The sequence below is a fragment of the Castanea sativa genome, chromosome 4 (assembly GCF_040712315.1).
Source record: "Castanea sativa cultivar Marrone di Chiusa Pesio chromosome 4, ASM4071231v1".
In the NCBI taxonomy this organism is placed as follows: Eukaryota; Viridiplantae; Streptophyta; class Magnoliopsida; order Fagales; family Fagaceae; genus Castanea; species Castanea sativa.
The window spans coordinates 37,121,644-37,137,126 of NC_134016.1; the positions used below are offsets into that span (position 1 = coordinate 37,121,644).

The 15,483-nt window shown below is 32.1% G+C and overlaps 1 protein-coding gene across 2 annotated transcripts; it reads right to left on the minus strand.

Annotated features, from left to right (window-relative positions):
• Window positions 1-1,975: 1,975 nt before the first annotated feature.
• On the minus strand, window positions 1,976-5,836 carry LOC142632224 (putative arabinosyltransferase ARAD1). 2 transcript variants are annotated; one of them, XM_075806646.1, is made up of 3 exons: window positions 5,700-5,836; window positions 4,082-5,479; window positions 1,976-2,749 (listed from the first exon to the last, which is right to left on the minus strand). In XM_075806646.1, exons 2-3 carry the CDS (start codon window positions 5,051-5,053, stop codon window positions 2,228-2,230), a joined length of 1,494 nt encoding a protein of 497 aa, XP_075662761.1. In that variant the 5' UTR covers window positions 5,054-5,479; window positions 5,700-5,836; the 3' UTR covers window positions 1,976-2,227. The 2 variants fall into 2 exon arrangements, with proteins under 2 accessions (XP_075662761.1, XP_075662762.1); XM_075806647.1 differs by having other exon boundaries at window positions 4,082-5,722.
• Window positions 5,837-15,483: the final 9,647 nt, after the last annotated feature.

A 15,483-nucleotide genomic window follows, 5' to 3' on the forward strand; every position in this document is an offset into this window, starting at 1 on the left:
GAGAACAAATTAAAAAAGAAAAGAATGAAGCCAGATATTGAAGCTAAAATGACCATTTCCTTTGGAACTTTAAATGGAGGATTCAAGGCTGAGCAATCCGAAGACAGAGCAAAGAAAAGCATAAAGGAATTCCATTTAGCACAAGAAACCAAGATTGTGATTTTATGTTGCATGGAGAGAAGAGCTTGGAATTCTAAAGTTAGTTAAGCGTAAAGCAAGTCTTGGTGCATAAAAGCAAGTGTTTGTTTGTTTTTTTTTTTTTTTTGGGTTTTTGGGAGGGGTTACTATTCCTCACCCATTCCCCAACATCTCTACTTTTGATGGCTTCCTTGCTTCTATAGCAATAGCAATCTGAATATCTATCTGAAGCAAATTTTAATTTTTCTTTTTTATATATACTAATTAATATTCTTCTTTTCAGTAACATGTACTAATAAGATATATTTGCTGTTTAGCACATGTCACTAATCATGCCCACATTTTCTGCAACTAAAAATGAAGGATGGGGGGAATAAAATTGGGTTAAAGGATACAGTAATATAAAGGTGTATCATGCAAGGAAAAACCCAATTTGGATTAAGAAATAAGAGATCTATTTAAGCTGCATTAGCTCAGTTAAAACCTGTGTTACTGTGTATGAAAACTATTTTATCATGGTGTAAGAACATGTCAGCATGGTCAAATTACGTGGTGGCCAGTTGGCTAAAAGTTCAAAAGTATATCGATGGTCTTGTTTTGGTAAGAAAAGAACAAGACAATTCATAGAGAGATGTAGGGAAACTAAATGCAAAGATACTTGGCTTCCCAAGGATAAGGTTCCAAATTAACTTTCTATTCAAACCTGTCAGAGTCTTCTAAAACAGCCTTTTATTGCTTCTATGGCAGGCTTATGATTGAGGTGAATCTAAAACTTCCCTACATGTTCTGGGGCCTCTTGTGCTTTATGCTTTTAGCATTCCAAAACCCATAAAAGATAAAACCTCCAGGCTTATATTCTAAATAGGGAGTCTCAGACACACAACATATTCTCTCCTAATCGCTTAGTAAGATACCTCTTTAGCTCTTGTTTTTGCAGAGTGCAAACATGAGTCCTTTGGCACATAGAGGAGTCATTCTTCTTGTTTGTATTGGTCTTTTAGCTCTTCAACCAGGGGAGGTTTCTGGCCTGAGAAGCATTGATCTTGCTCTCAAATGGGACAAAGTGCAATCACCACTTCTTAAGCATTTGCGAGTCCTAAAGGTTGTTGCTGTGGACAATTTTCATACAAAGCTGAATTTGGCACCTGCACCTTCAGTTATGGTTGATCCAAATCAGTCGAACAAAAGAAGAGTTCGAAAAGGATCAGACCCCATTCACAACAGGTGCTGACATGCTGAGCCTGTCTCTTTTACAATGGAGAGAGGTGGTAAGGGGTTTCTCAAAGGAAGAGACGGCTGGTGGCTATTACTGATGCAAAGAGAAGCAAAGGGGTGGTTTACATTCTGCTTCTCTTAACAGTTTCTTGAAGTGGATTGCCTGGATTTATATATGTTCATTTGTTTCAGTCGAAGCTTTTTGTCAAGCTGAAGAAATTGCAGCTAAAATCAATCTGTGAGCTAGTAGTATTTCTATATCTTGTAATCTTAGGTCCTAACTAACAGCTGAATACTATAAGAGGGTGACAGATGCTGGCTCATACATACAATATATAGTGAATTTCAAATATTTCTATATGAGGAAAGACAAGAATTTCAATTTTTTTTGCATTGGTGACTCCACTTGCATGGATACCGTTGATTAATAGAATATATTTCCTTTTGCTATCATAGCCAGTTCTATATGTTGATTTAATTCATTCCTTGTTCTCATCCATGTTCACTTAATTAATATTATGCACTTATAAAATTTTGGTTTATAAACTCAGAGGTCATCCTCATTATATGATGCTTCCATCTGTTCAGTTTATGCTGAGTAGAGGGTTTGAAAGGAGGACTAAGAGGCTAACTAAAGTTTTATGCAAGTGCTCTGTAATCATCATGCTCAAGGCATTTTTAATTCTGAAAAAAATGAAATAAATAAACATTACAAATGGTATGAATAAAAGTCATCAAAATTCAAAAGCCTTAACAGAGCTTCAAAAAGACTAAGCTAGCTTGTGCCTCTCTCTGACATGTCCACATTTAGCTATCTCCATATGGTGCAAGGTCAAGAGATCTCAGAGACTCTTTCAAGTTTTTGCATGTCATTTCAATTATTCTGTACTGGAAATTGAGATCTTCTATATCTGTTGCTCCTGTGAAGTTTAATTTGTATTGGAGATATCTTACGTGAAACTGCTTCCCAAATCATATCCACAGCATCACCAGGTTGTGATGGATACTGATATTCAAAATGATGTGCAATCTCCCTCAATTTTCCCCACATTTTAGTCCACTTTTCTTGCTTAATTCCTCGAAGAAGATTCAGTAGGTAACCCTTCTTTACAGCATCAGATGCACGGACAAATAAGCAAAACTGTGAGTAGTCTATGACATCTTCAAATGGTAGCTCAATCTGATCACTAATTATCACAGGAACACAATGACTTGCAATGGCATCAAAGAGGCGATTTGATGAAGGGGTGTCTCCAGCAATATTCAGGCAGAACTTGGATGATGCCATCCCTTTGCCTGCGGTCCTAACCCCATTCCCTCCGATGCTGCCAAATGTGAAGTGTACATCTTTCTCATCCTTGAGAAGGTAATACAGTTCCTGGCGAATGATTCCTCCCTGAAATTTTTTTTAAGATGGAGATTAGATTGATTGATATGGAGCAAAAATCATCAAGCAATTAAACAATAACTGTTGTCAAAACTATATGGTCAGACATTGCAAAGAGAGAAGGAAAGCACCACAAACAGCTTGTTTGTTGAAAGGTGAGCAATGATGACAAAAAGAGAGCATCATAACTAAAACAAAATATCTAGCATTAGAAGTTTATTATGTTAATCATATCTCCTGAAACTAATAAAGGGCATTTTCCATATGTGGTATGTAATTGGAAGGAAAAAACTTTAAAAAGTAATTAGGATAACTTGTACGCATCAACATATGAAAGTAAACTAAAGCAAAAATTGGCCATTGCCTATAGAGTTTTTTTTTTCTCTCCAGATGATGAAGTGTAAGCCAAATTCAAACTGCCATTGCTTGGGAACCTAGAAACATAGTAATCCAAAAGGACCAAAACACTGCCTCAGCTGAGGGATATGCAATCTGCAAATGGTAGCCATCCTTTCCTTCTTTGGCTAGGAAGTATGCATCTCACATGAGCTGTAATAATGGTATAGTTGATGGTAAATCTACTTCAATACCTACTGCTGCCAAGAGCCTTATTGCTCAGTGGAATTTCTCAGTCTCCCATGGGGGAAAACCTGGGATCAAATCTGCCCCCTTCCCTCAACTTGTTATAAGCCAAAAAAAAAAAAAATCAATTTCCAGTGCCAACTGCCTGTTAACCATTTGATATAGGAGACTATTCTAGATACACCAAGTAAAATTTTAATGGTGTTTATTTATGAAGTTATGACTAAATTGATTAGTAATTCCAAGAATACCACCCCCCCCTCCTCTTTTTTTTTTTTTTTTTTTTTTTTTTTTTTCTTCTTCTCATTTTTGGTATTTTACAATAACTAAAACCAACTAGGAGAAAAGTGTATGCAAATGTTAGCTTGAACGTAAATCAACAAATACATTTGTTACTGTCATCTTTTCAACTTATTACCAAAATTTGACACTTCCCTGTTACTTTATCATAAAGGACAAGACAATCTAAGTTCTTTACTTTGAGCTGCAGTTATTATGGAGTCTGAAACACATTTAAAGTCATTCCAATACCACAGTCAGGAAGGAATCAGCAAATCACAAACCATTTCATCATACATTGCATCCTTATCAACTGATTCCACAGAAAAAAATACATAAATGCATGTGGTAATTAATTCCAAAGCTGGGGTATAGCATAAGGCCATACAAAGAAGAGAGGTTCATAGATGAACCATTTTTCCTCAGAATGAACACAATAATTCACATTTCATAGTAAGAGGGAAAAGAAAAACAACTCACATCTTTCCTATATATTGCCCCTTGGAAATACACCAATATAGGACGTTTGTCAAATGGGGCTGATTCACCATTGGAAATGGTCCTCACTAAATGCCTGTAAGGAGCAATTATATCCTTCCCAATATTTGCAATGTCAACTGGGTATCTTCCAAAATCTGCAAGCACAAACATGGCTGAACCCAACTTGCTTCTTGCATCTAACATGCTGTTCGGATGGTGAGCAATAATTAAATGATCCTTCCCACCCAATCGCTTCCATTCCACCTGACCTCTCAAAAACTGTACCAATTTGTTCTGCAACATGCGGTTAACACTAACTTTCTCCTTTCCAGAAACCTTAGAATGCCTGTTGTAACTCAGGGATGAGAAGAATGGCACAAAAATAACATCTGCTTGGCTTGAATTCTTCACTCTTATGGCACTGCATGGTCTTACCACATCTGGGGCATTCGATGACAGAAGATCAAGGGTGAGCCAGTACTCTATACTGTGTTGTAAATTCAGCCCACCTGGGTGTGGTGGGATTCTACCTGAGCTACTGACATTTGGCCATGTTTGCTTTTCACTCCCCTTCCAACCCAATAATCCAAAGTGAAATTCAGGAGGCAAGTCATACATAAACACCCTCAAGAGTGCCTTAGTCAGGTCACAGTCCATCTTTCTACGCTTTCCTAAAGACTGCATTTTCCTACTCGAATTGTTTACTTGACATGCCAACTTCCCACTTCTCACAGTTCTTTCAGGATTAACTTGTGTATCCACAGAAGGGAGCAAAGGAAGTGTAATTTGTTCACTTCTGGGTTTTAAGTAAATTGAAGTGCTATTAGAGAGAATAAGCTTATATACTGATTTGGGTATAATTGAAGTGTTGGTAAATTCAAGAAGGAACACAGATGAAAGAATCAAAATAAACATAGAAAGGGTTCCTAAGTAGAAAAAAAACCTTGAGGGAAGCATGCTCTTTTCCGACATTGGTGAGATTCGGGCAAAATTTTTCTGATTTAAGAAAGTTAAACAAGAGAGCAACAGCTTCTACACTGAAACGAAGTATTTAAATTATACTAATCTCTTTCCTTAAGATCAAATTGTAGTATTAAGATACTACAAATCCAAGCCAATAGATAGTTAGCTTCTACAAGCATCAATATAGAGGGAGTCACATGAAAGAAGAAGACTTAGCTCCTGCCCACTAACAAAATCAACTTGATTTCCAGAAACTCTAAAAGAATTTTGAAGACCACAAGGTTTTCTATGCTATTCTAGTACCATATAAAGTCTCATAAACACCACCTTTGATAATCTCCAAAAGATAATCTTGGACTACATCTATGATTACCTTGCCATACATAAACTTAAGCTTCTCTTCTTGGATTCATCATCAAAAATCTAGTGATCAATCTGCACAAACAAAGTAAGAATATTTTTTTCCCAGCTGAAAAAACAAGCACATATTTTTAGATTCATTGCTAGAGCTAAAACAAAGATTCTAGAAAACCTCCCAGGAAATAAAATAAAACTAAAAATAGCAAGATTAAAATTTTCTAGTGAAAAATCAAGATTTTTGTTATCTGGGTTCTGAAACATGTACAAACTGATCACAAACTGGGTTGATGAGTACCTGATCAGCTGAGCTTGGACTCTGAGACTCCCATGTACAGAACACACATTGATGTACTGCAAATGGCTTTTCACAATGCGCATGGACTTCCGATTCCAAAGGGTCTTTACCCCTTTTTTTTGACGTCATTAACTCATTGCACGCTTAAACATTTTCTTGAGCTTTCTTAAGGAACTAAACCATGTATTAAAAAAAAAAACATAGGCAATTTTTATATATATTTCTTGTGGCTGTTCATGTAGAGAAAGAGAGAAGAGACAAAGAAAGAGCAGTGTCAGCAGTTACAGGGTACCTTTCTCGTAATGCAGTCTCTTAGACTTTCTAAAAAGTATTTAAAAAAAAAAGTACTAACTCATTTGGGATTTTATTAATATCCTATAAATTAGCTCAAGAACAGTTCAAGGAGAAAATTTATGTGGAGTGGGATGCGTTTTAATAATTAACAAGAATTAATATTATTGAAAAAATTAATTAGATAATTTATTTAAAAAAAGAGTTAGATGAAGTCAACTAACAAACAAAGTCATGGATAAGTTTCAATGGTTCAATTTTACTTATATGTTCTCCTTTTTATTTTTCATAAAAGACTTTTTAACTATTTTTTTTTTTGAGCAATGACTTTTTAACTATTTAATAAGGCCTTCCTCAAAAAAAAAAAAAAAAAAAATTTAATAAGACATTTTTCAAAAAGTTTAATAAGACTAATTTTGGTACCATTATGCATGATAGTCATTCACATACATATACACTTAAATTAGACTTTATATAAAAAACAGAGACTAATTTTGTTGAGAGAGAGTTTCAAACTTATGGCGTCCACTTCTGATGATAGCTCTTTATTATCAGACCAAGACACCAATCAGTTTTTGGTATAGGCAAGGATTGAACCCCAGATCTCTTATACAACCATCAGAAACTTTACCAATTAAGTTAATTGGAAAAAATAAATAAATACTAAGAATATCACCCCTAATTTAAATAAGAAAAGTAAAAAAAAAAGTATGTGTATATGTATATATATCATGACATATACATATACATTTAGATTAGACTTTGTATAAAAAACAGAGATTAATTTTGGAAAAAAAATACTAAGAATATTACCCCTAATTTAAATAAGAAAAGTCTTTAAAAAAGTGTGTATATATATATCACCCCTGATTTAATCAGTATTTATTTAATATTAAATTGCTTATTCAATAAGATAAGGAGTTTTAATCAAATATTTTAATCAAATATATATATACTAAGAAAATTAATATTTGGTATACAATTATTTCATGAAGGGTGTCACGCAGTGAAAGTGGGGCCATATATATTTTTTTGATGAACGAAAGTGGGGCCATATAAAGACAGCGGCAAGGACTTTTTTTATGGCAAATGTTCTCATGCGGTGCTTCTTAAAGTTACACTAATATATTTAAAAAAATTTAAATAAAAAAATGCAATAACTAGTAGTTAACAGGTGTTTTACAGTGTACATTAAAACAGCATATTATAACAAATGTTCCTATTTTAATGCCCGTTAACGTAACTCATTATTATTATTATTTTTGTCCTTACTTAATACTTATGGTGCAGTTTTTTCAATAAAAAAGAAAAGAAAAAAAAGGTACTTATGGTGCAGAAATGGTCCCATTCAACTGAAGAGAAATGTCAAAAAGCTTTAACATATGTGCTTGGTGAGTTCATGCATGCAGAAGATGTACAAGACACGTGTAAAAGTTTTGTCCTAAAAGGACAGAATCTCTTTGCCAAACACCGAAAGAAGTGATGCCATTTTTCATGAGAAATTTATTGCATACTCTTCGTGTGAAAGAAAGAAGCATACTCCCATTTTCTTGTTCAAATTTTAGGATAATAAAAAAGGATTTGAGATAAAAGAAAACACTTATTATTTTCGTTTTTTTTTTAAGCATCATATAACCAATCTTGTTAGTACGCAATACTTTGAAGTTATTTTAAATAAGAATTTAATTTGAAATATATGTATTTTGAGTCTTTGACTTAATTTGTAATTTCATTTTGAGTGAAGACTTGATTTTAAATTGACATAAATAGCCGTAAGGTGTGATCCATAATATTTTTTTAAAACGGAAAAGAAGTATTTATTAAAGAAAAAGAAAAGCTACAAAGAAGTAAGATTGCTTGCCTCGACCTTGATAATAGATTTTAAGGAGGACCAATCTATATCAAAATAACCAAATACATTATGATTGAGAGACTATTTGGCCAGGGTATGGGCAACACCTGAGTTTCTAAGAACCCAATTTATATAAATTAATGATTGAGGATTGGGAGACCTAATAAGACATGTTAGAGCAAGTGTTAAGAATTCTCCATGGGATTTTAAGCTCTAGCTTAGAAAATATGAAATATGATAGCTTTATGGTCTAGTTTATAGTTCTAGCATCCAACTGGAGATAGAGGTTGGTCTTTACCTTCTGGGAGATCGCAAATACTGACTCTCCTCTCTAGTCAGCTAAAAGTTGTATTATTAGATTATAGATAATATATCTCTTAGATGACTTGACAACATTGTGTCATATAAGCTTTTAAGGCTCCGGCAATTTTAGCATTTTGCCCTTATTTTTAAAAAAATTTAGCAATATATCTCTATTTTGAAACTATTTAGATCCACGTCCCTGTTTTGAAATTCAATTTTAATAAAATTGAGTTTCAATGTAAAACTCGATTGGTTTAAAATCGAGTTATGCCAAATGAAACTTAATAAAAAAATGTGGAACTCAAGTTCCATTTTTTTTTTTTTTTAAGTTTGATCGCCCCATACTCGGTTTTCTACAAATCAAGTTTCAAAACAGGGACATAGACCTACATAGTTTCAAAACAGGGACATATTGCTAATTTTTTTAAAAAATAAGAGCAAAATGATAGAATCCCTTAAAGCTCCATAGTTTTACACATCACTATTCTAATATATATATTTTTAATTAAATTAGAAATTTATTTCATATTTAAATGTTCCATTAAAATCTTACCATCTTGTATTTTCTTCCACAAGTATAAGTGCTTGTGGGGTGTGGGGAGCAAGGGCCGAGGTTCAAGTCTCTAGGAGGGAGCTTTGCACACATATACAATTAGATTAGGCTAGAGTAGAATTCTATCTTGTATAAGAAAAAAATTGGGTAATTATTGAGTATTCCCGGAATATCTTAAATGCATACCTCCCCCTCGCACATAATTGTGGTTTCACTAATTAAATTTATGGTGGAACCCACAGTTCATGTGAGAGGGGGGTACGCATTTATGGTACTGTAGGAGTATTCAATATTTTTCCATATAATTTTATATACAAACACAATCATAATAAATGCATAATAATATAGTTCCATATACATTCACAACCATATTTATTATATATTAATGACAACCATAATCTAAAAAAAAACTATTCTTATTTTCATTTTTTTGGTAGTAACTTTGAAAATGTAAATCTTTACTTTTTATAAAAAAAAAAAAAGCCAAAAACATCATTTTGGTTCTTACATTTTAGGGCCACAGTCAATTTGGCATTTACATCTTGATAGCAATCAATTTGGTTCCGATTATTTTTAACTTGCAGTTAATTTAGTCCTTACCGTTAACTCACTAACGGAAAATGCTTACGTGACAAACGGTTTGCCGAATTGGCACACATATGGCTAACATAATAATATTAAATCAATTAATTAAATATTAAAAAAAACCACATAATCATTTTAATAATAAAATAAATCCATGTCAGACACAAAATTTCTGAAAAGATTAATTAAAAGAAAAAAAAAGAAAGAAAATGATTTTTTTTTAATTTAAAATATCAATTTCTTTTATTTTCTTTTGAATTCTTGCACTTTCATAGTTTCTGTTTCTAAGCACAATACCCAGGAACACAGCAATCTAACTTAAACCAAACAACAATTTATCAAAATCAAGACTCAATTTTCTTTTCAATTCTTTTCTTTTAATCTATTTTCTTAGCCACCACATAATAACATACAAATATTAAAAAAAAAAAGCCATAGATTTGACCATCAACAATCACAATCAACAATCAACATCAAAACCACCAAAGGCAGAACCCCTCACCCTCACTTTAAACTCCTAAATTCCTAATCACAAACACTAACAAACTCTCTCACACTTTGCAAATTTTCCCTCCAAACTTTCAGTCACTTTCCCAAGAAAAACAATTTACAAAAAAGAAAGTGAAAATGTGTGAGATTCTTCACATCCAGGGAGCCCAGTGTGGGAACCAGAGACGTGTGAAGTTTTGGGAGGTGGTGTATGCGGAGCATGGGATCGATTCGATGGGTCAGTGCATCAAAGATGCAGATTTGCAACTAGTTGGAAACAAGTGAAGGTAGATCTCAAGTCACCCACGGCGGCGTCCTCCTCGTCTACAATCATATTGCGGTGTTGCTGGGTATTGTGTTTGGAAAATAAGAAAATGGCCAAGAATTCAAAAGAAAATAAAGAAAGTGAGGACTTAAAATATAAAAAAAATATCATTTTCTTTATTTTTTTCCTTTTAATTAATTTTTATTAGAAAATTTGTGTCTGGCATGGATTTATTTATTATTAATGTAAGGACAAAAGGTTCAGGGCTTGTTCTTAGGCCTTGGGCCTGATTCGAGGGTATTAACTTCTCCGAGAGTATTAACTTCTCCGAGGAGAGTTTAGTGGTAGTAACGATACCGAATTTAAAAGCCCACAAGCAAACCATTGCGAGAGAGGCTAATGGAAATAGTCCGAGGAAGGGCATCTCCTCGGCTAAATGAAGCGAAGATCATATGATACGCCATGATATTTAAAAGGAGATTCTAAAAGGTCTGGTGGATGAAGATTTGTTCCACAAGGGCACAGAGAGGATGAACGAATGAGAAATATCTTAGCGAAAGCTGCTACCACCGCATTAAAGACTCTGCATCTACCTCTCTGGCCGCATTAATGAGGAAATGACATCTGAATAGTGGTGATTAGCCTTCAGCTATTGTTGGAAGACTTCAGGAGGGCAGTGGATGTGACAAGTATCTAGATCGATGATCTAATCCATACGTGGAGGATGGAGGGAAGAAAAAAGAGGAGATAAAAGGAAAAGAGAGGCATTCAAAGAGGGGGAATCGAAAAAGAAAAACAGAGAAATATTGGACACGCCACCCTCAATTATAATCTATCTTTAGAACAAGGAAAAACAATAACAAACCGTCCTCAGCATATGTCCGAGGAGAATTTCTGTTATGTAAACAGTTCGTTGCATGTGAATTGGGGATCTAGCTCATCATTTTTGTAATCCAACATCCATAGAACCTAGGTTTCAAGCCCACTCTCTACAAATTTTATTGTATTGGGCTTTTTGGGTCTGTTCCCTTCATACGGTTGGGTTCGGATGCAAATTGTGACCTTACAATTAAATTGCTTATGTGGCTTTTTAAAAATTTAATTAATTGATTTTATATTATTATATTAGCCACATTTGTGCCAATAAGCAAACCGTTTGCTATGTAAGTATTTTCCGTTAGTGAGTTAACGGTAGGGACTAAATTGATTGTAAGTTAAAAAATAACAGGAACCAAATTGACTGCTACTAAAATGTAAGGATTAAATTGATCGTGTGATCCCAAAATGTAGAGACCAAAATAGTGTTTTTGCAACCAAAAAAAAAAAAAAAGGTACAATGTGAGATATAGTTCTTTTTCAAAAATTTTAACAAAAAAAGAAGCTATAAAATATATACTTTCATGTACAAACACAATCATAATAAATGTATAATGCTATATATAGCTTATCATAAATAAATTTCTAATAATAATGACTATAATTATCAAATTTTATATTTAAACAAAAAAAAATTGTATATATTAAACTTTTCAATGCATTACACATGTCACCAGCTAGTTTATTATATAAACTTAAACCCCAGAAGGCAGAATGTCATTTACAAAAATAAAAGGGGTTTATGATATTTTCCCAAATATCAAGTTAAATTATTGCAATTCCCTCTTTTTATATAAACCACACTATAAACACTACTTTTATTACATTAATTAATAACAATATGTCATTTTAATAACTGTGAATTTTTTTTGTCAAAACATGGATTTTTCGTGACAAACTAAATCTAACTTTTTAATTTTGTTGTTTTATAATTAATACCTCGGACTTATTAGTAGTAAGTTATGACAATTACACTCTCTATCCATATATGTTAAAACCACTAATGGACAGCTTCAGTTAGTACTCTTCAATTATCTTCTCTTAAATATCATTTTCATTCTTTCTTATTTGTCAAAATTTTGAACTGTTATGACCCGGCATCATATTAATTACAGTTGTTGTCTTCTCTCTATTAATTGTGTTTTGTGCTTCCTTCCTCCCTCAGAGTTTGTCTCTCTAATATGATTAATATAAGACAACTACTTACATCAAATGGTGTCAGTCAAGGATAAAAGCACCAATCAAAATTTCACTCCCCCCAAATAAATTGTTTCATTGGTAGTTTTTAAACAATATGGGTGAAATGTTTAGATTGTCATGGATTATAAATTCTAAACTTATATATATATATATATATATATATATATATATATATATATATATATATATATATATATATAGGGTTGGGTTTACGCCAATTTTCATGTCAATTTGATTTTATTTACCATTCGATCCATAAACTTGTTTTTATGCATTTTTTTTAACTATAAAAACTTGAATTTAAACAATTGATGGCATCATTATTGATCTTTGATCATCTTGAAATTTTGCAAGTATAGAGAATATACGAAGATAATGTAATTTCAATGAGAAAACATGCAAACATCAAATTAGAATGAATGAAAAATTACGACTCTAAAAATTTTTGTTAAAAAAAAATCCTCATTATACATGCAAAGCGCATGTGATGAGGCTAGTGTGTGTGTGTATATATATATATATGATTTAAAATCTAATTGGATCTAGACTCTTTAGTTTTTGCACCTAATAATTCACTAGCCACAAATTAAAAATTAGATGAAACATATGGCGCAAAATTGAACTTTAATTTAAAATTTAATTGATTTTTTTTGGTAAACAATCTAATTGAATCTAGACTCTTTGATTTTTGCACATAATAATTCACTTGACACAAAAATTTAAAAATTTAATGAGACATGTGGCGCAAAATTAGATTCCAATTCAAAATTTAATTAGATTTTATGATTTAAAATCTAATTGGATCTACACTTTTTGGTTTTTGCACCCAATAATCCACTTGCCACAAAAATTAAAAAATTAGATGGGACACATGACGCAAAATTGAACTTCAACTAAAAATCTAATTAAACTTCGATTTTTTTTTTTTTGCACATAATAATTCACTTGACTCACAAATTTAAAAATTAGATGAGATATGTGGCACAAAATTAGACTCCAATTTAGATTTTAATTAGATTTTATGATTTAAAATTTAATTGGATTTAGACTCTTCAGTTTTTGCACCTAATAATTCACTTGCCACAAAAATAAAAAATTAGATGGAACACATGGTGCAAGATTAAACTTCAATTTAGAATATAATTGAATTTAAACTTTTTGATTTTTGCATATAATAATTCACTTGACATATAAAACTAAAAATTAGACGAGACACATGACGCAAAATTAGACTCAAATTTAGAATTTAATTAGATATTTTCTTAGCTTTGCCTAATAATATATATATATATATATATATATATATATATATATATATATATATATATATAGATGATTAAAAATATAATTTTCCCATCTATAAAAGAATATAAGTGATTTTATTTTATGATAAATTGGTCATATTAGGAGAAAAAAGGATATTGGCGAATTATATTTCTTTTGAAAATGTACGAGGTTGGAGGAAATAATAGGAGTATAAGGAAGAAAGTATATGAACATTTTCCCTTTTAACATTATTTTAATATATTTATTTAAAAATAATTCCATTTAAAGTTTAATGTCGCTGGTCAACATGATCATGAGAAAAGTCATCAAAGACTTAAAAGTAAAAAAATGATCACGAGAAAGTTTCGCTTGGAAGAGATTATAATTAATGGGACTTTTATTTATTTATTTATTTATTTTGTTTGGTAGACAATGGGCTTCAAGTAACGGTGGAAAAAAAGGGGGGAAATGTTTGTGGGCTGCTTTAAAAAATGAAATATGGGCCAGCCAGCCCACTTGTTTCATTTATTTTATCAGTCAAACTACCCATACCATTTCATCTAATTCAGGCTTATGAATGGTAATCTAGAATATGTAGTACTTAAATGTCCCTGAATGGCCCAACACAGCCCAAATAAGTTGTGATTTGATCTTCTTGATGCATCACTACTTGGCAAGGACAGAACCTCAGAGAAGGGGTTTAACAAAGTCCAATGGGTCTTCAATAGAAGAAAAAGAAAAAGAAAGAGAGAAAAGAAAAAAAGACCACTTGAGTTTGTCTCTCACTTTATTTTTATTTTTATTTTCAGCGAAAGACTTGTAATTTCATTAACCAGAAACTGAAGTACAACATCAGAACAGTCCATTATGCAGAAATACATTGAGAGCTAGCATTTAGGAGTGGATGTTTATATTTGTGGATATAACCTTGGTACAGTTTTTTAAGTGCATTAAATTAGGATTTTCAATCAAATTTAAATATATAGTCACATTTAATTTAATTGTTCTTGGAAAAGAAAATCCAGTTGTGCTTCATTGGGTAATGCAGTAGTATGTTTGAATTTAATTGAAAAATCTAATGTAATATGCTCAAATAATTGTTTTGTACCTACATTTTGCCCTATATTTATTAGTCTTGATTATTGATGTAGGCATGTAGCCAACATATCAAACCACATTTTTTAAGGATTCAAATTTCCACTAATCTTTGAACTTGAAGTTAAGGAGTTCTTGTTATATAGTGTTTCGGATGATGCAATCTCGCACGCATAATATGTGGGTTCATCCACATTTTGTAAGTATGATGTTGCATGAAAGAAATGGACAATAGTACATTGATTAAGTTTGGTCATGCAGCCCTCATAGTCACATGGGGTTTACAAATGACAAAACCCCTTGGTGTAGTGAAATAAATTTCACATGGGGGAGAATAACTAGTCAATAAATTAATGACCTGTTTATAAATTCAACCAACAATAAAAAATTAATACTAATTCTTGGTGGTTGGTTCCAACTAACTCAACTAGTAAAGTTTCTGATGGTTGAATAAGAGATCTAGAGTTCAATCCCCGCTTACACCAAAAACTAATTGGTGTTTTGGTATGATGATAAAGAGCTATTATTAGAAGCGGACGCCATGAGTTGAAACTCTCTTAAAAAAAAAAAAATACCAATTTTTGGTGGGAATAAAGAACATAAACTAAAATAGTGTTTCCACTGATCTTTGAACATGGAGTTAAGGAGTCCTTATTATATAGTGTTTCAGATGATGTAAGATCACACTCATAATATGTGGGTTCATCCACATTTTGAACCTGAAGTTAAGGAGTTCTTATTATGTAGTGTTTCAAATGATGTAATATCACACTCATAATACGTGGGTTCATCCACATTTTGTGAGTATGATGTTGCATGTATCTAAAACATTTTATACCTTTTTGCAATCAAGATTTTTGTTGTTAAAGGATATTGCCAAATGCTTCTCGAGAAGCTGGATTTAATCCCCCTCCCCCATTAGTTGTTAAAAAAAAAAAAAAAAAATTGAACATGTATATTCTTTTCTCCCCCTACATCGTATGCAATTAATAGAATTAACCACCTATAA

Bases quoted from the DNA above. Each gene is read 5' to 3' on its own strand.
- LOC142632224 (XM_075806646.1), bottom strand. From the start codon at position 5,053: ATGTCGGAAAAGAGCATGCTTCCCTCAAGGTTTTTTTTCTACTTAGGA. The intron at 2,750-4,081 runs GTGAGTTGTTTT...AAAAAATTTCAG, and splicing joins GGGCAATATATAGGAAAGAT to GGAGGAATCATTCGCCAGGA.